The following is a 21,338-nucleotide window of genomic DNA, read 5'->3' as shown; positions in this document are numbered from 1 at the left end:
TTTAATGCTCAAGTCCTTAGAAGTGCATTTTCTATTGAGAACAGCCAAATTTTTTAGTGTTCTAATGCCTCGAGGAGAAAGATTTGATTTTCGCCTACACTTTCCCACTCTGTTTTGATGATAAGTTGTATTCTTCCTCAATTCTGCACTAATTCTACTCGCTGATTTTTGACTTATAGACACTTTGTGCTATTTGCCTCTGTGAATACCTTTCTTCGCTCAGCAGAGTATTGACAACTGAAACTTTATGTGGGGGGAAATGTCTTTGCCTGTACCCATTTAAAAAACAAAAACAAATCCAATTATACTGTACACAGCACTAGAAGTTGGAAAGAAACAACTGATTGAATATAACTGTATGAGGTCACTTCAAAATTAATGGTTAGAGATAGCTACACTTCCCTAGCAACAGTACAATCCACCAACAATGGCCATAACCACACTTTTTCACTGTATTCTGAAGCAAGAATCCAACTGCTACTTGCAGTCACAGAGCAGGCATTGACTCTCCCTCCAAAACAAAACAGCTGAAGGTCAAAACAGAGTTGCCAACAGTTTGATGCATTCCTAAACTGTGTGGAAACTGATGTTGCAAATGTTCACCAATAATCTGACAAGAAAAGTCCCTTTTATGAAGAGGTATTTTAACATGAATTTGTCTGTTGAGTCTAATAATTTGAACAGATCTCGTACTAATGCCTGCACTGTATGACAGGAGACTCAAATTCTCTATCCACGATTGTTCATACAGTAAAGCTGTTCTCCATCTCTTTCATATTTGTATATGTTTCACTCATGTTAGCTTCCTTACCGGAGCATTTATGTCTTAAATTATTTTCGTACAATCCTCACATTCTTAATGCATTTTGCAATATGGTTTTAAAATTGAAATTACACTGATCTTGCTCACTAATCTTCACGATAGTAAAGAAATGACCATGTTAAAGAACATCCCACCACCTTTTGTAATAGATATCAACAATGAAGTATTTCTTGTTCTTAGATTTTTCATTCAATCGATGGATAAAAGCTTCATTCTTGGCTTTTCATCCTTGAAAATATAATAATCTTCATTCTTGGAGAGAGTTAGCCTTGGCTGTGACTGTTCTGTCGTGATTTTTTCAGTTAGGGAAATGTTCAAATAAATGTCTGCCATAGGAATAAAATACCGTAGTTGGTTTACCCTCCATAGCAGAGTCCATTATTCTCCTAGATAACCTATCCTCCTCCATTCGCCTCACATGACCCCACCACCCAAGCTGGTTTATGTGTACAGCTTCATCCATCAAGTTCATTCCTAAATTAGCCTTTATCTCCTCATTCCGAGTACCCTCCTGCCATTGTTCCCACCGGTTTGTCCCAGCAATCATTCTTGCTACTTTCATGTCTGTTACTTCTAACTTATGAATAAGGTATCCTGAGTCCACCCAGCTTTCGCTCCCGCAAAGCAAAGTTGGTCTGAAAACAGACCGATGTAAAGATAGTTTCGTCTGGAAGCTCACTTCCTTCTTACAGAATACTGTTGATCGCAGCTGCGAGCGCACTGCATTAGCTTTACGACACCTTGATTCAATCTCCCTTACTATATTACCATCCTGAGAGAACACACAACCTAAATACTTGAAATTATCGACCTGTTCTAGCTTTGTATCACCGATCTGACATTCAATTCTGTTGAATTTCTTACCTACTGACATCAATTTAGTCTTCGAGAGGCTAATTTTCATACCATACTCATTGCACCTATTTTCTAGTTCCAAGATATTAGACTGTAGGCTTTCAGCACAGTCTGCCATTAAGACCAAATCGTCAGCATAGGCCAGACTGCTTACTACATTTCCACCTAACTGAATCCCTCCCTGCCATTTTATACCTTTCAGCAGATGATCCATGTAAACTATGAACAGCAAAGGTGAAAGATTACAGCCTTGTCTAACCCCTCAACCAAGAACTCGTTCTACCATCAATTCTCACTGCAGCCGAATTGTCAACATAAATGCCTTTGATTGCTTTTAATAATCTGCCTTTAATTCCATAGTCCACCAGTATGGCGAACATCTTTTCCCTCGGTACCCTGTCATATGCTTTCTCTAGATCTACGAAACATAAACACAACTGCCTATTCCTCTCGTAGCATTTTTCAATTACCTGGCGCATACTGAAAATCTGATCCTGACAGCCTCTCTGTGGTCTGAAACCACACTGGTTTTCATCCAGCTTCCTCTCAACGACTGATCACACCCTCCCTTCCAAGATGCCAGTGAATACTTTGCCTGGTATGCTAATCAATGAGATACCTCAATAGTTGTTGCAGTTCTTCCTGTTCCCTTGCTTATAGATAGGTGCAATTACTGCTTTTCTCATTTCTCAAGGTACCTTACCAACACTCCATGCTAATTTTACTACTCTATGAAGCCATTTCATCCCTGCCTTCCCACTATACTTCACCATTTCAGGTCTAATTTCATCTATTCCTGCTGCTTTATGACAATGGAGTTTATTTACCATCCTTTCCACTACCTCAAGCATAATTTCACCATCATTTTCCTCCTCCCCATGAGCTTGGCTGTTTGCAACACCACCAGGATGATTTCCTTTTACATTGAGAAGATGTTCAAAATATTCCCTCCACCTCTCCAGTGATTCCCTGGGATCTATTATGAGTTCACCTGAATTACTCAAAACACTGTTCTATGCAAATTAGTTCTTATGGCTGATGCTAGAAAATAAAATTTTGACTAGTCCTTTATTTTTTTATGTTACCCTGGGACTTTTGATTCTTCTCTTTTCTGTCTGAGACAGTTGGAAAATTTTCGTCATCGTCGGCCACTACTCGTATGTTTTTCACTTGCAATTCATGTACAGTCCGTTTTGTGTAAGTGACGTTGATGACTCGTCAGGCCAATTCTTGCATAGAACATGCGATCACATTTGGCACACATGAGAGAAGGGGGTGACGTGGTTGAGTTTGTCTGAGTTTCCTTCTAAGACGAGCCTCTGTTTGCAGTCTTTGACGCTCAGTTTCAAACTACAGTACAGCAGTGAATGTGATTGCGTGCCGTCAATGTTTGTGCTCTTTAAGGTTTTTTGAGCTGAGTCTTGTAGCGTTTCAGAGGTGCACTACGTGGCCTCCTCCAGGACTTAGTTCACTGTATAGCCTATTGTCATCCAAGCATTGGACATGACCAATCCATCTAAGCTGGTGACCAATGATGGAAGCTTCAATACTGCTCATCTGTGCCCTTTCAAGTACTACAACATTGGAGACATATTCATAATGATCCTGAGATTCTGCTGGTGAAAACGTTGCATGTCACAGCGGTATAGAGTCCATGTTTCACATCCATACAATAACGTGGAGACAACAACAGCTTGGTACACCATCAGTTTAGTGGATATATTTAGGTCGTTATTAGAAAAGACTTTGCAGGATAGACGTCAAAAAGCACAATGAGCAGCTCGTATTCTATTTTCTACATCCATCTCCGAGGTACAACGAATCAAGACTATTCGCAGTTGGTTCTCAAAGATTTTAATGTTTACAGAAGAGATCTATTAATACTTCGACCTTGGCACATGTGTTCATATTTAAAGTGAATCTTACGACTTCTGATCGAAAGACTCTCAAGATTCTTACTTGAATACAAAGGTTTACATTATAAATTTTTTAAAGTGTTGAGTGTTCTTCAAATAGTGGCTGACTAGACTTTTATATTGTGATTATAAGAAGTTTTTCTTTTCTATGGACATCATAAGCTCAATATCAAGAGGGGTTTAAAAGTGCAACGCTTTAATGAAATATGTTTTGATTCATTTATGTACAATTGCCTGTTCTCATTAGTGGCTGAAGATGACGCATAACCGCGTCGAAACTAGTCCCAAGTAAATTAGTTTAACTTTATTTTGTATTGAAAAGGTGGACTTTTTAATTTTAATTTTCTGTTATTCTAAGTTCAGTATGAACCTAAGATGAAATTCTTAATTTTAAATGAGGTACAACGAGACGAGAGAATACTCCCAAGGTAGGGAAAGAAGACTACTTGTTCCAGAGATGGTAATGTTGAAGTCTTTGCAAGTTATGAATCTCATTCCGTATTGACGGTTATCACTTTACAAAAGAAAATATTTATAAAATCCTCCTATCAATACAATTCAATTCATCTGTTAGATGAAGCAAAGTCTATACATGTTTCAGCCTAATCTCAAGGCCATCTTCAGTAGTAAAACAATGATTACATAATATACAAACAAATTAAAAAACGTAGTGATGTGAAGTGACAGTGATCATGATTAGTGAGTTAAAAACACATTGAGGTGCAAAGTCCTCTCGTCTAATAGATCTTGCTGACTGTTAAATAAAACACTATGCTGAGGAGTGTAGTGAGACCGTCAATACTACGAATAAAACGTGTATAACATCTGTAATGAGAAAAAAGGAATATATGAGTGGATGAAGAACAAGTTAAAAATGATGTACCAAAAGAAAACTCATATGACTTACTTGTAACAAAAAGTTGTCGTCTCGAATGGAGATGACCTTGTCGGTCTCAAGTCACATTGACAACTAAGCCTGTGTGTGGCTTACTGTGTATCTGTGTCGATATGGTTTTGAGGGGTAATGGAGGGGGAGGGGCAGGGAGGGAGGGACGTTGTGATTCGTGGAAGGAGGGTGTTGATGGAAGGGCGAGTCTTGTTCTAGAGTGTCGGTAGTGAAACTCTTTTTTATTAATGAACTGTTCGCAGATGAGCGGGACAAAGGTTTCCAATAAAATATTTTTCTTTTCGTTGATTTCATTTAAGTTATAGACGGGATTGTTATATTGGTCGATATCTATATATATATATTCTCTAGTATATTAAGTAAGGGACCTTTCTGTTCGTAATGCAGGATCTTTAAATCTTGATCAATTGTTGTGTATTTATGATTTTTCTCTCTACAATGTTCGCTCATGGCTGAGTAGCGATTATACTTCAGGGCATTAAGATGTTCGGAGTATCTTACGTTGAAACTGCGGCCTGTTTGCCCAATATACGTTGAAAGACATGATTGGCATTTTAATTTGTATATTCCAGAGTTAGAAAATTTTTTGCTGTTGACAGTATGAGAATTAAAAAACATTTTTGTATTGGAGTGAACGGTCTTGAAAGCTACTTTTAACTTGTGCTTTTTAAAGGTTTGAAATAGGATATATATTATTATTATTATTATTATTATTATTATTATTATTATTATTATTATTAAAGGTAAATGTGGTGAACTTCTCTTTATGGGAAGATTGTTTTTCTAAGGTGGTCTTGGGTTTATTTCTAAATTTATTGAGAATTTTATTCACGAAAGCTTTACTGAAACCATTACCTTCGGCTATTGCATAAATGGTGTTGATTTCCTTTCTAAAATTCTTACGGGATAAAGGAACATTAAGAGCTCTGAAAATCATACTATAGTAAGCTGTCTTCTTCTGTGTCCCTGGGTGTAAAGAAGTTTGATGGATTGTGTTTACTGTGTTTACTCAGCCATGAGCGAACATTGTAGAGAGAAAAATCATAAATACACAACAATTGATCAAGATTTAAAGATCCTGCATTACGAACAGAAAGGTCCCTTACTTAATATACTAGAGAATATATATATATATAGATATCGACCAATATAACAATCCCGTCTATAACTTAAATGAAATCAACGAAAAGAAAAATATTTTATTGGAAACCTTTGTCCCGCTCATCTGCGAACAGTTCATTAATAAAAAAGAGTTTCACTACCGACATTCTAGAACAAGACCCGCCCTTCCATCAACGCCCTCCTTCCGCGAATCACAACGTCCCTCCCTCCCTGCCCCTCCCCCTCCATTACCCCTCAAAACCATATCGACACAGATACACAGTAAGCCACACACAGGCTTAGTTGTCAGTGTGACTTGAGACCGACAAGGTCATCTCCATTCGAGACGACAACTTTTTGTTACAAGTAAGTCATATGAGTTTTCTTTTGGTACATCATTTTTAACTTGTTCTTCATCCACTCATATATTCCTTTTTTCTCATTACAGATGTTATACACGTTTTATTCGTAGTATTGACGGTCTCACTACACTCCTCAGCATAGTGTTTTATTTAACAGTCAGCAAGATCTATTAGACAAGAGGACTTTGCACCTCAATGTGTTTTTAACTCACTAATCATGATCACTGTCACTTCACATCACTACGTTTTTTAATTTGTTTGTATATTATGTAATCATTGTTTTACTACTGAAGATGGCCTTGAGATTAGGCTGAAACATGTATAGACTTTGCTTCATCTAACAGATGAATTGAATTGTATTGATAGGAGGATTTTATAAATATTTTCTTTTGTAAAGTGATGTTGAAGTCTGGCAAACTAGTTCCTGGAGCAGGTTGTGCTAAAACCTTAGTTTTCTGAATGTTGATAGACAGGCCAAAATGGTCATAAGCAGTCTTATAGTAATCGACTGACAATATTGCAAGTCCTCTGGAGAATGAGCTGGAGTAGCATTGTCATTTGCATATTGCAGTTCAGTAACCCGGGTGAGATGGGTAAGTCTTTTAGAGTGGATTCTTGACTGATTAAAAATCCTTGCATCAAGCCTGTAACTAATTTCTACACCTGCATTGTTGCCAGATGTCTCATAAAGCATAGCTGTCAGGTACAAGGCAAACAGTGTAGGTGCAAGCACACAACCTTGCTCTAGACCATTAGTAATAGGAAATTCTTCTGACACGTTGTTTTGATAGATAACCTGAACAACCATATCATCATGAAGAGCCCGGACGAGTCCAACAAAATGTTCGGGGCAGCCAAACTGTCTTAACACCATCCACATAGCATCTCTAGGCACAGTATCGAAAGCCTTTTCCAGGTCATAAAACACCAAGAACAAGGGTTTCTGTCGTTCTCTGCATTTTTCCTGCAACTGTCTTGCGCAGAAGATCATGTCATTGGTACTCCTGGATGTAGGAAACCCACACTGCAATTCGGAGAGTAACTTTTCAGATAAGAGTTTGAAGGCGACTCAACTGGATCCTGGCGAATATTTTACCTACCATAGACAGCAGGGATATGCCACGGCAGTTACCACAAATACTTCGATTGCCCTTTTTGAAGATGGTGACTATGATAGTATTCTTCATGGTGGCAGATACGTATTTGGTTTCCTATGTTCTTAGGATCAGAGAGAACAGCCTCGTTTGAGAGGTAGGCCTCCTTTAAGAATGAGTTCTAGAGGAATATTGTCTGGTCCAGGAGCCTTTCTAGGTTTGAGGCTGAGAAGAGCTTTGTTATATTCATGAAAGGTTGGTGGCATTGACATCCAAGTTTGCATAGGATGTTGTGGGACATACTGAAAATATTTTTCAGCAGCAGTGGAACTGCAGTTTAAAAGTAAATTGAAGTGCTCTTTCCAACATCTCAGAATGTCTTGATTGTCAGTAAGAATGGTGGTGTCAGCAGCTTTCAAATTTCCCAACGAAGCTCGGACAGGTCCATAAATCTTTTTTGAGTCCAGCATAGAAATTTTGCAGGTCCCTAGCATCTGACAAGTTTTGTAGTTCTTTGGCTTTTTGTTGCCACCAGTGGTTCTTTATTTCCCTAATTTTTGTCTGACTTTTCTGCTTCAGCTCTTGAAAACATGATCTCTTCAACTGAGAAGATGGATCTTGTATGGAGGATAAAAATGCATCCCGCTTGGCATTGATAATGTTGATTGTGGCTTCATTATTATCATGAAACCAGTCTTGTCCTTTCCGTTTCTCAAAGCCAATAGTACATTCGCTGATTGCTTGATGATTTTTTGTAGTGTGATCCATTCACAGTCTGTGTCATTATTGTTGACTGGGTTGTGTGACAAGTGGTTTAAAATTGAATTCAGGTATTCAGAGGCAACAGCCTCATTCTGAAGTTTAACAGTGTTGGATTTTCTTCTGGAAGGATGCATGAGATGGACACGTGGTTTCTGATGGATAGTAATCCTGGGTCGATTAAGAAAAAGTTTATGGTCTGTCCAACAGTCATCAATGTTTCTAGCAGTGTTTGTAATCAGAATATCTCTTCTGTCGTGTTGCCTGGTGATGACATAGTCAGTGAGGTGCCAGTGCTTGGATCAAGGGTGCATCCATGTAGTTTTCAAGCGGTTGGGAAGTCAGAATTGTGTATTTATGATAAACAGTTCATGTTTAGCACACAGGCCGAGTAGCAATAGACCATTTGAATTGCGATTCCCAACACCTTGATTTCCCATGATATCTTTCCATACTCTTTTAGTGTAAGAGCATAGGGGGAAATACGTGTAATGGCACAATCCTTAGAAAGAGGCTCGCGCAGGGTCATAAGCCTTTCATTTACTGCAATTGGTGTGAGTCGATGTTCATACACTAACTTTGTCTTGACCGCAGAACCAACACCGTGAATAGAGTTTTCTCCTTCCTCCCTTCCTTTCCAAAAGATGGTGTATCCCCTACTTGCTTCACTGATTTGTCCTTCACCTGATAGTCTTGTTTTGCTCAGAGCAGCGATATCAATGTTCAGCCTTGCTGGCTTATGGGTAACAAGAGCTGTCCTCCTTTCGGGCCTGTTATTGTCCTTCAGGTCAAGTAGCATTCTGACATTCCACGGGCCTACAGTTAAAATTGTGTTCTTAATTTTCCATTAATTTTGACCGCATGAATTGGGGCGACCCTCGGGAGTGCGGTTTCCCAGACGGGTTTGAATGTGACTACCGATGTTTAGCCCACATTTTCTAGGGCCTTCCCCCTTCGAGGTGGGCAGAGGTGATCCTAAATAGGCCTGCCCAGTGATAGCTGCAGGACCAGATCCGTGAGCAATCACAAGTTCTCAGGAAGGCGACCATCACACATCTATCGACAACGTACAGCTCCCAGTTTCACCCAAAACCAGCTCCCACCATCCTTATACCATCGCCATTGGACTTTTGATTAGCAAGTGAAATTGTCATTGGCGTGACATTGTTTAAGGTGGACTACAACTTGCCAGGGAGTGGTCCCCACACTATGATTCCAGAGCCATTCACCGCGGCACATATAGCATGAGACATGCGGGATCAAGCACCGGAACTGCAAGAAACTGCCGCAGACTCCACAAAACTTGAGTTGCGCTTTTGTAGCCAAACCGTCTGGCATAGCCTCTTCTGCTAGCACAGCTGCTGGGAACCAGGGTTATTATATTGGTTCCTCTTCCGCCTGCTTAACCTTTGGGCGATTTTGTACTTGTATTAATCCCCAGTACCTGGGCTGCCTCTTCCACCATCTCTACTGTACCAAAGCAGATCTTCTCCACCGCAGATGCCGTTGAGGTCTTTACCCATAACCTAGGGCAAGGGCCCTCCATATTTATGACCCCTGGAGAGCGGGTGTCCCAGTACTGTAAAGCCCCCAGGAACTTGGCTACCTGTTGGTCCTTGGGTCGTATTGGGTATTTCAACTAGCCCTACATACTGGGGATGTGCTCTGCAGAGGTCAGGTTTCCCTGCTTACTTATTGGAAGTTAACCCCACCCACAATGGCTGAGGTTATTTGCAGAGATTGGAAAATATATGTTAAAATGAATTACCTCACTTGTATAAAGTTATGATGGGAACAGAAATGGTTACTAGACTTTTTTAGTTGCAAATAACAGGTCAGGTATTTTGTATTGTTTTCTCTTCTCTGATCAATTTAGCAAAGAGGCTTGAGTAACAAGTGGTATAGTTGTAGTTTCTGCAGGCTCTAAATCCTAGTTTTTAATTCCATTTATTATGCGGGACAAGTCACGTCCCTCGGGGGCGTTTTAGAATCGGCAGGGCAGTAACTAAAGCACACTGAGAAGAACAGACAGGAAATATCTGCAAGTTTCTTTCATATTAGGTGCTGTGATGAAGTTGTAGTAGTCATCGGTGTACATACGTGCCATTTCCAGGAGAACAGAACAGTCAGTTTTAATGGCTCACTAATCCTCCAATAAGAGAGCATCATAGATCTGTTTATGTGATTGTGTGCGTCCGTGGCTATAATCTATCATCTTCATTGTCCGTATTGATAATTTAATCACACAAGTATGAAGGATGAGTTTTCCACCTAATCAATACCTTTTTCTTTTTTTGATTAAGTGGAAAACTCATCTTTTATACTTGTGTGCCAGTGTCTGGCGTGTACTTCCCTTTAGACCGTACCAACTAGAACTAATGCTAGCACTTGATATCCAAGTACAAAGATTTCATCATCAGTTCTTTGGGAAACTGGAAGCAAAGCTGTGCACGCGTGCGCGCGCGAGAGATGGGGCTTTGCCGTTAAAGTTGTCGGCACAACATGTATATATCACATCTTTGGCTCTCCATAAATCAGTGTGTTTTGTGGAGTATCATTTGGTAAAGTGAACGGAGTGATTTTCTTCGATGAGAGAACTTTTTTGCACTGACTCCGGCAGGTCTTATGACAATGGCAGGATATCACGCATTTGAGAGGTAAGTTCTTCTGTCTGTTGACATAGTTTCATTCCTTACTGACTTTTGTTCTGTTGAATTGAGAAACCCTGGTGGACTGCAACATTACAACAATGTAATAGCTCACTTCTCTGGTATAGAGGGGAATAATGATGTGATCTTACGCAGATCTACTGAAGTAAGGGATCAATTAAGCACATGATACACAAGCATATTAGCCATTCGTTTCCTCTATCAAAGTTATGCCATGCGTCAGCTGGAATGTCATGGTATGAAATAGATTTATGCTATTTCAAGCTGTGAATGAGTGCTTATGATTTCTAATTACTAGATGTCTTCCAGGGAAAGAATTCCTATATTAAAACCCCGGAATCGGACATGGCAAAGGATTCGAATGGAGAAGTAGAAACTGTGGCTAAACCACAGAGGCCTTTCTCTTTACAGGTACGATGTTGGGTATTTACTTAGATCATTGCAATAGAATCCCTGGAAGTATCATAATCTGTGTATTATATGTTTGTTATGCTTGCTGCATTTATTGTTTGCTTGATATGTTGCATGCTGTGCATGATGGCATTTTTAATTTTAAAATGTGTAGATAAGAAATATTTATTTATGAACAGTATTCTTTACTTTGTAGAGACTTCACAACAAAGATAAAAATATGAAGCAGTACTTAGTGGGGGAGAACAAGTGAATTTGCAGATAAAAAATATGCCATTTATGTGGCATAAAGTTCCGCTACTAGGAATCACATATACCGAGAAGGAAATAACAATTTTGAGTACATCTGCTGCTGGTGACGGTTGTTCTTGTAACCATCAAGTTATAATTTCAGCTTTTATGTCAGGTTGTTTGCTCTCAATATTTTACTCCTTGTATGACCACTTTGAGAGACAGGTAACATTCTGACATTAACACTCATTAGACAGTGTTGTATGTTGGGTATTCAGCCCAAAGGCTGGTTTGATCCTCTGCAGCTCCGCCAACAGCTGTCATAAATAGCCTAGGCGTCACTGAAGAGGCGTACTAGGGAAATGAGGAGTGAGGTAGTTTCCCGTTGCTTTCCTCATTAGCTCACATATTTAGATGGTAAATCATATAATAAATTCTGATTAGTGAAACTTTTAAATATGCTTTAGGTAACTTAGTTAATAGGTCTTACTTTTTATTTGTTATTTATTGCAACAACTGCTGAAATACTTTATTTACTCGTGTATTAGACTTTTTTTTACAGCCAAAAATGTAGGGTGGGGGTTCCAGTATGCAATAACCTCAAATTTTGTGCAGTGAACTCATGACTTCTGTGCTATAAAGAGGTATAAATTGTACATGTTAACATTCAACACTCTTCTTTAACAAACTTACGAATGTATTGAGTTTTACTGGCTATTTTTGTTGGAAAGCCGCATTTCTAAATTTAAAAAGAGTAAATGGTGAACACATGACTTTTAAGCCTGCATATAAAGTAAGGGAGTTTTAGTCACTCTTATATTACATCATATATTCATTTCATCTCGTCAACTCCTCTGATGAGGTTGGCGTCAGGAAGGGCATGCGGTCGTAAGATCTTGCTACGAAGATTCGTCTCGCTTCATACTCGACCCCATGGAGAAAAGGGATACAGGTATCGTATTATGCAATATTAATACCAAAGAACATGATGGCAGTCATTTAAGCAGTAGGCCTACCACACAGTAAACCTGATCACTGCTTTCAGCAAATACTCACCAAATAGTTCATAAACCAGAGGCAACTCGGATCGAACCAAAAGATTTGCACGGCAGGAAATATCAGAAATTATGAAAGAAAAACACTGCAAGTTTTCAGGAAAAACTAAATTATTTAATTACTGTCTTGAGAGAAAGTTACATACGATAAAAAAACAAAACCCCCTTGAAATCTATCAGGTGCACCTTCACAAACATAATCAGATTAACTAATTAAAATGGTAATTAAATACTGAATTTAGAACAAACGTGTACCTAGAGTCGAGGGCCACCCTCTAAATTAAACCAAATCATTTAATAGGTAGACTTAAAGCAAGATTCAATTACAAGATAATTAGTTGTCAAGAAAATGTCCATGAACTTACTGCCTGCCTGAAGGGCTCAAAGCAAGTACCTAAATCTTCCAAAAATTTACTTGCATACTAATAATTAAATGCATCCTTTCTCCAGGAATTATTTTGTACATTAGGTGAAAACACGTTAAGGTGGGGCCGCGAGATCCTCCCATGAACCGGATCAAAATAGGCACAGAAAGCATATCCAAAACCGAAGGCGCTCACAAAGATAGACATATAACAGGTCTCTAATTCACCACGCTTCGAAATGGAAGAACAAGATAGCACTAAGGATAGGAGCGCGCCCACCAAAAGTTAGAAATCAATCCTTAATTATCAGAGCAAGCACCTTTAATCGTGCACACATCAAATCAATTCAGCATGTAAGAGCAATGCAGCTCAAACCACCAGGGAAACTCCCACATTCAAATCATAAATCAATTAAGGTGAAGAAATAAGAGCCAACAACTCCCAACTTAATGGCACGCTCATCACAAGTTCATTCTCGATAACAATAAATCTTACTTTTTTCAATAAACCAAAACAATAGTTCCCATGGCGATGGTTGCTATGGAGATGACAACAAGATTAAGCATTACCAAAGCATAAAAGAAAAAAGTTACTTTAAGAAAAGGAAGTCAGAAAAGATAATTTTAAAGAAAGAAATAGATTCCGATCCTCAGAGATAATCTCACGATCTCAAACCTTTTAATGGATGACTTCACATAATCAAATTATTTCACTCCAAATTTAACATAATTTTCACAATATTTAACTCCCTTTAATCCAAAACAGAAATATCCTTTAGTGCCAAGAACATCTCACCGTAAAGGTTTTCCTCCTCCCACAGTAGGTTTAAACAGAGCAGTCAGTAAGCCGAATACTTTTCACATTACAAAATTTCCCAGTTCATTTGAAATGAAGATCTATCAGAATAGGTGTTCGTAGGATGGATTAATATCTACTAATTTAATTAAGATTTTGAGACGAGGCAATCCAGTTCCAGGAGAAAAAGAAAATAATATCATCTTGAAGTAGACTTACATTTTGCCCATGAGTAGAATGTAACGCATGGCATCAGTTGGGATGTAGATTACTTACAAATTCATGTAGATAAAATTAGGTAGAATAAGCAGCGGACGTACACTCCAGGTAATAAAGTAAGAAAAAACACTTCAGGGCGTTACATGCTATCCAGGCATGTTGCTCTTACATGGAGCCACCACAACAAGCTTGACCTCTCCGGCTGGTCCGACAGCAGACCAGAAGATAACAGGAAATAATAGTGAAACACATTGTATATAAACGATGGAATATTACTCCGCGAGCAGAGAAGATGCAATTAAGATTAGCGACATAAGGAAATAAAAGGAAAATGAGAAGGAATAAAATGCCAAAGCGATACAGATTTAAACACCAAGTTAACCAGGCCAAAAATGTGGTGGAAAGAGGCCACTGGGACAAATATGGACCAATCAAAATGGAGTTTCTAACCCTTAAGCATCTGTAATCAAAAATGAACATACAGTTCATCAGTATCCATGTTTTTCCAGTCATGAACTCTGGACTCCGGTGTCAGGTCATCGTTCTTTGAATTCAAAGAGTCATTGGCATAGCGATTTGTTAACGTAAGAAATTTCATTTTTCCGTATTGAACCAAGAATTATAATAAATGAACTTGATATTTCCACCTATTCAATACAATTTTAATGCTGTTATTCAATTACAACATATTAAATTTCACAGGACTAGTTTCAACGCGTACTTGCGTAATCTCCAGCTGTTTTCGGAAAATAGGCAACCTTAAAATTCATGACATGTCTTAAAATGTTTGGTATGAAAACCCATTAAATCTATAATTAAAACCTTGACTCATTAAAAACTATTATGACAAGTAAAAGACTTGCAAGTCAGTTGTATAATAAAAGTTCGTTGGTTAAATGATAGCTCTAACCAGGAAAGATTGGTTTCACAAACATCATAAGAAGCCACTTTAATGTTTCCACCTCATAGACCTAGGACATAGAAGATTTTATCCAGAAAATTCCATATGATTAACCTTCATGTTTTTCGAGATGGTTCTGCAGTATACACACTGTAGTGAAATGGAACACAACATTTTATCAATCGCACAACTAATTTAAGGACACCACAAGTGCTTGTTCATAAGGATATCCGTACTTTGCCTCGTGGAGCCATTTCTAAACCAGGGGGGAAACATGACAGAGGTGGTGGTGGTGGTGGTGGTGGTGGTGGTGGTGGTGGTGGTGGTGGTGGTGGTAGTCGTCCTCCTCCTCCTCGTCCTCCTCAGCACACGGCATGCTCAAGTAACATTGAGCAGAGAATGAAGGAAGCCGGAAACTAACGTTCTACAACGGCATGAAACACGGCGTATATGTGGTCGACCAAATATCTCTTAAATGTACCACTAAGGCTGCATTCAGGAGGAAGTGGCCAATGCATGTCTTTTACAATATCCTAGACCTATCAGGTTTCAATGCATGGGTCATTTACAAGCAAGTAACAGGTAGGAAGATAAGGTGGAAGTAGTTCATCCTCCAGCTGGCAAGTGAAATAACAAGGTGGGACGAGCAAGAGCGGCTGCAACAACAGCAACAAGCAGAGGAGACTGTGTAGGACTGCGTCCGTCTAAAAAGTAGAAGTATTGCCAAGTTGATCTGTGTAAAGGCACCAAATCTAGTGATGCCTGCAGTAAGTCTTTCGAAGCTGTGTGCAGAAAATGTGTACAAAGTGTGCTTAGGGTGTTCTTAATTTTCTTTCAATATTTCTGAAAATGTATAATTGTTGCAGTGTGGACGACTGACTAAGAAAAGGTGTTCAATTGGTTAATTTTGTGAGAATTACTTGGAGAAACAGAAACATGGTGCAGATGTTAATTATTATTCATATGTCATGAGTAGGGCCCGGATTATTTAAAAGTGCATACGCACATGTGCAAATGCATATTTTGAACGTTAGTGTATATACAGATATATTTTTCTGTTGTGTGTGATAGATTATCTAGATTTCTGAATGAAATGAAAATCTAATGAACTCTATAGATTGTATATCCCTTGGCAACACGAGAAGACTTCCCTGATCAAGGAAAATGCTTTCAGTGTCGCAATACAAGGAGGTATATGGATAATGATCCTTTTCACAACAGCTGTTTCCTTCTTTCTGACATTCATTTGTCCTTACAGTAGCCTCCCAAGGTTTGCTTAAACAAGTGTGTTCATCTGTTAACTTGCTCTTCGTCTATTGCAGTGTTTTCACAAAATTAAGATGTAAAGATAAGAGCTCTAGGTCTTTTTTAATTAAACTGTGGATATCAGGCAATAGTGACTATACAAGTGACGGTGATGTAGTGTGCAACAAGAGTGTAACATGCGATAAAAAATTTCAAACTGAGCAGCATTCGAAAACAACTTCACATCTCAGATCAAAAGAACAGAATAAGAATATGCAACACTACTTTTAACCGACATGGAAACATGGTGTGAAGTTAGATTTTTTGCTGATATTTGTAAAACGTTTGTATGGAGGTTGAATAATCCACATCAACGCTCGTATTGTGCTAATCAAAGAATACCAGATGATTCTACCCCTAGGAAGAACTATTTACTTTAAATGCACAGTTCTGTCGTGGATTCGATACGATCTGATATAGGAGAGAACTGTGTCTGGATATCGGTAGATGAAACAACGATTCATATGGTCGATACATTGCGAACTTCATAGTGGGTAACTTATGTCCAGAAGAACCTGGCAAACTTCATTTACTTTTGTGCAAAGTGCTAGAAAAATCCAATCACGCGACAGTTGCAAGATTTGTTAACGATTCCCTGCGACTTCTGTGGCCTGGTGAATTGGAGAGTGACTGTTACAAAGTGCACCTTTTAGTCACAGATGCAGCTTCGTATATGATGAAAGCTGGTCAGTCTCTTCAAGTATTTTTTCCAAATCGCATCAATGTCACATGTTTGCCCCATGGTTGGCATCGTATTGCAGAAAGATACATACTCTCTTTCCATCTGTCAACAAAGCAATTTCAAGTGGGAAAAAAACTGTTCCTAAAAGCACCAGCTCTACCTCAGGATTCTCTTCTGCCAGAACCTGTTCTAACAAGATGGGGAACTTGGTTATCTGCAGTATCATTCTACCAGGAGAATTTTAATCAAGTGAAAGGTGTAGTTAAAAGTATTGATAATAGTTATACGGTGTGTATTTGTGAAGCAAAGTGCACGTGTGAATCTGAAACTGTATATAAATATATCAGTTTCGTCCATGTGCATGATTCGTCACTTTCGAAGGCGATTAAGGGCCTAGAAACTCGCGATGTACCCCTACACGAATTCCTTCATTTAATTCAAAACACCCGTTAGTTCTTTAAATGGTACTGTAGAAAAAGTTAAAAGGAAACTCAGTGCGGTGTTGGACTCAAACCCAGGACTGAAGAAGATTCAATCCATAAGGAACTACCTAAGTGGAATGAGGCAGTCTTTGCCAGAAGAATATTCCGAGCAGTCAGTGTCAGTGTACAGGTATTGCCCAGTTTCGTCCGTCGACGTAGAACAATCATTTTCAGCGTATAAATTAATTCTGTGCGACAACAGAAAGTCATTAATCCCTGAAAACTCTGAAAAAACTTTAGATAACCTACTGCTATGCATCATTTGCAAGGAATGAAACATGTTTATCAGTTTAACACTGAGTTGAAATTTTAAAAAAATGCATTTGGCAAGTGTATTTTGTTTTATTTTTAGTCCTTTTTTTTGCTCATATTTTCAACATTTTTAGTGCTCTTGTGCATGCATATTTTTGGAGTTTTTAGTGCATATGAATCCATGTCATCATCATTGGGAACTTAAATGCACAAGTTGGGACAGACAGACAGACTTCGTTATTGGGAAATCATTGGGCTACATGGGTTTGGGAACAGAAATGCAGAAGGCGAACAACTGCTTGATTTGTGCAGAAGAAATGGATTGATCATCAAAAATACCTTCTTCCAAAAACAAGACAGCCACAAGATAACAAGATATAGCTGGGATGGAAAACATAAGTGTCTCATCGGCTATATCATCACTAACAAAGAAGGAGGGAAATATGTAACTGATGTCAAAGTTATCCCCAGTGAGAGTACGGACAGTGATCATAGATTATTGATTGCAGACCTAAATCATGTGGCTAACACAACCCCGAAGAAAAGAAAAAGAAAACTTAAAGTGAAGACTTGGAAATTAGAAGAAGCCAAGCTGAAGGAAGAATATAAAATAAGGATACGAAGGCACTTACCAAAGGGGAAATGAATGGAAAATTTTTAAAGATACTTTGGAGGGTGAAGCTAAAGACCTGTGTGGAGTAACAGGGTTGACCATGAAAGAAAACGAGACACCTTGGCGGAATGACAGTCAGATTGGCTATAAAAGAGAGAAATTGGGTAAAAAAAGATGCTAGACAAAGAAAAGCAAAGAGATGCACAAGATCCAGGTGGCCAAGAAATGACTAAACTACAGGAACTCGACAGGGAAAAAAAAACTTACAGCTAAGAGGATAGTAAGAGAAGAGAAAGAGGAAAAATGGAATAAGTTTGTGGAAAAGTTGGAAGAGGACAGCAGAGAAAACTAGAAACTTCTTTACAGAGTAATTAAAAACAAGCGAAATAACCTAGAAGACATCAAGGTAATAGAGCAGGGCAGTGGATCAGTAGTACGAGAGGTAGATGGAATCAGGAGAGGATTCAAGACCTCCTTTGACAAGCTCCTGAATGGAGAGGCATCAAATGTAATTCAAAACAGAGAAGAATCTGAAAAAAGTGAAAAACCCAGTAAAAATATGGAGCCACCAATCACATGGCCTTAAAAGTATGAAGAAAGGGAAAGCTGCAGGAATAGATGAGTTAAGTGTGGACATGTTAAGAGCAGGAGGAACCCCAGTGATCCAATGGCTATATAGACTCCTAAATGTAGTATGGCAGAAAAATACCATCTCAGAAGACTGGAAGAAAGGTATAATTGTACGCATATTCAAGAAAGGCAACAGACGGAAATGTACCAACTACCGTGGCATCACTACTCTCTCATGGACTAAAAATTCTGGAAAAAATTATAGAGAATAGACTGCGAGAAATTGTAGAACCACTTTTAGAAGAGGAACAATATGACTTTAGGCCTGGAAGATCAACAACAGATCTTATATTTGCTGTCAGGATGCTGATGGAAAAACATTGGGAAAAAGAGAAGCCTCTATATCTACTGTTCCTTGACATCGAAACGGCCTATGACAGCATACCAAGGGAGCTTATTTGGGAGTGCCTGAGAAAGTTCAAAGTTCGAGACAGTCTAATTTCAAAAGTTAAGGTGCTTTACGAGAAAACCAGAAGCTGTGTACAAGTCGGTTCTGGACTGTCAGACTGGTTTGAGACAAAAAGGGGAGTACAACAAGGTAGTGCTTTGTCGCCCCTATTATTTATCATTTTAATGGATACCATATTAAAGGTGCTAAAAGAAAAGGGGCAACAAGACTTGAAAGCATTTGCATTTGCAAATGATGTGGTAATTTGGGGTAACTCAGAGAAAGATGTGGAAGAGAGACTGCAGAGGTGGAGTCAGGAGTTTGAGAGATAGGATTAAACATCAACAAGGCTAAAACGGTGGTGTTGAAGGTACAGAAGGGTAACAATCAGCCAGAAATCATGCTAAATGGCAGTAAGCTGGACAGTGCCACAGAATTTAAATACTTGGGTGTTGTAATGTCCAAGGATAACTTAGCTAAATATGAAGTAAACAGTTGAATCAGCAAAGCAATACATTTTTACCTCCAAGTAAGACAGCTACTATGGGATAAACATGACACTGTATACATCATACTACACTCCTGTCCTCACATACAGCCTGGAAACTGCTACATTAACAAGAAAGGACAACTCAAAACTTCAAGCAGCAGAAATGAAGTTCCTACACACAATGATCTAGAAGACCAGGAGGAGTCAGAGAAGATGTAGGACTAGAAGACTCCTTACTCCAGAAGATCCAAAAGGCAAGACTGAAGTGGTTTGGTCATGTGAAAAGAGTGCCAACAGGTTTGCAAGAAAGAAGTATGAAAGAGAAATCAGGGGAAAGAGACCAGTGGGCAGACCGAGAGAAAAATGAAGAAGGATGTAGAGGAGAGAGGTCAGGATTGGGAGCGGATTGTGAACGAAAATGGTTCATGGACAGAACAGAATGGAAGGGGCTCGTATACCACACCTGGGAAACTGGAGTTGGTTAACGATGGTGATGATGACGATGAATCCAGGTCCTAGTCATGAGTAATATAAAAGGTCCCTACACTAATGTCAGGTCTTTGAGTGTTAAATAAATTTGTGGAAACATAGAAGAAAATACATCTCTTTTTGTGTTCTATTTTGAACGTTTCCAAGCATTTCTTATGAAGTGTCAAAATCACCCCTTACCACTGTTATAGGAATGTGAGATTTTCAGCTGTTATAGTGTTAATGTTTGATCCTAGAGATCTGAGAATTTTTCTGTTTTTTTTCTCTCTGTTCTTTGAAGTGTGTGTTTTTTTTTTTTTTTTTTTATTTGCGGGGGCGTATGCGTTAATAAGTGAGTAGGTCCTATTTGCAGATTTCACAATTGGGGTTGTAAGTATGGGGGATTGAGATTTAAATTCTGTCATTGAGTCTATGATTTTGAGATTTATTAGAAATCCATTACCAAATTGTGGGTAATTTTTCATGATACATTTTCCTGGGATTCGTTTATAAATTTGGTATCGTAATTCCATACGGCCTTGATCACTGTTCCTAATTTCTTGAGGTGTCACGATTAGAATTTTGTGTTTGTTCAAGATGTCAGTAATTATCTTTCATTTTTTAGTTTGCCCCAAGAAGTTCCACAATGTGCGGCAAGAAGAAAAAGATTTAAGTTCAATTTTTTGTTGTTTTCGTGTGTGCCTTGGATTTTGGGGTTTCAGACGCTCCAGTCTCTTGTAATCTTCTGAATGACAGCCCGCCAAATTCGAATGCTGCCTTTTCTGCACTTTATGGTTGCAGTTCTTTCATGGTCAAGTGTCTAAGGTGTCACCTTGAGTGAGAAGAGGACAAATCCTCGTATTTTCTGAATGTTATTCAGAAAGGTGACATACTAGGGTGCCTGTAACATGGAGTACAGACACTGCATAATGGATTTCAGTGGCGTTTTCTCCACCATATGAGCTCATCCACCAGACGCCATTGGCCCCTTTGGGGAGTCGTTCAGCGTAGAGGCGCTGGCTGTACTATCTACTCCAGTACTCTTGTGGTCTAAACTGGCCAGGCAATACAATCTATAATAATAAAATTAATTAAAAAAATAAAAAATAACAGTTAAAAAATTAGTAATATTGGTAAGAATTAAGAGTGCAGTTTCATAGAATTTTATGTTTTTTTCATGAATTAATCATGTCCTGTTTTTTAATAAATTATGCCTTTCTCGGGTATAATCTGTCATTAAATGTTTTCCTATTCTGGAATTTTCTAATTTTATTTATCTTTAATTAGTTTCTACAGACTGAAACACCTCACAGTTATAGATTAACTAAATCAAAACCAAAAAGAAATGGCTTACACTGCAACAGAAAAGAAATCCTGATGGGGAATTGATCCCACGTCCTTCCTGGCGAACCGAGTACGCTTTTATCAGTTAACCCTTTGAGCGCCGTGTGCTATTGCGGTTTTCCTACCACTGAGCGCCAAGGCCAGTTTCCGTTTTTTTTGTGCAAACTTTAGTTTGACCACACTGTTCCGTTGTTATTGTAGGTAGAAACTTGACATTTTTG

General features: G+C 38.7%; 1 protein-coding gene across 1 annotated transcript in view; it reads left to right on the top strand.

Moving 5' to 3' along the window:
• Positions 1-21,338, top strand: part of Patronin (calmodulin-regulated spectrin-associated protein patronin) — a 760,252-nt gene that overhangs the window by 433,305 nt on the left and 305,609 nt on the right. The window contains exon 11 of the mRNA XM_067151814.2: positions 10,796-10,897. Within this exon, the coding sequence (XP_067007915.2) occupies positions 10,796-10,897 (102 nt within the window). The remainder of the gene's footprint in view (positions 1-10,795; positions 10,898-21,338) is intronic.

This window comes from Anabrus simplex, chromosome 7 (genome assembly GCF_040414725.1).
Source record: "Anabrus simplex isolate iqAnaSimp1 chromosome 7, ASM4041472v1, whole genome shotgun sequence".
NCBI lineage: Eukaryota > Metazoa > Arthropoda > Insecta > Orthoptera > Tettigoniidae > Anabrus > Anabrus simplex.
The sequence above is the reverse complement of the archived record's forward strand: the minus strand, read 5'-3'. Positions and strand labels throughout refer to the sequence as shown.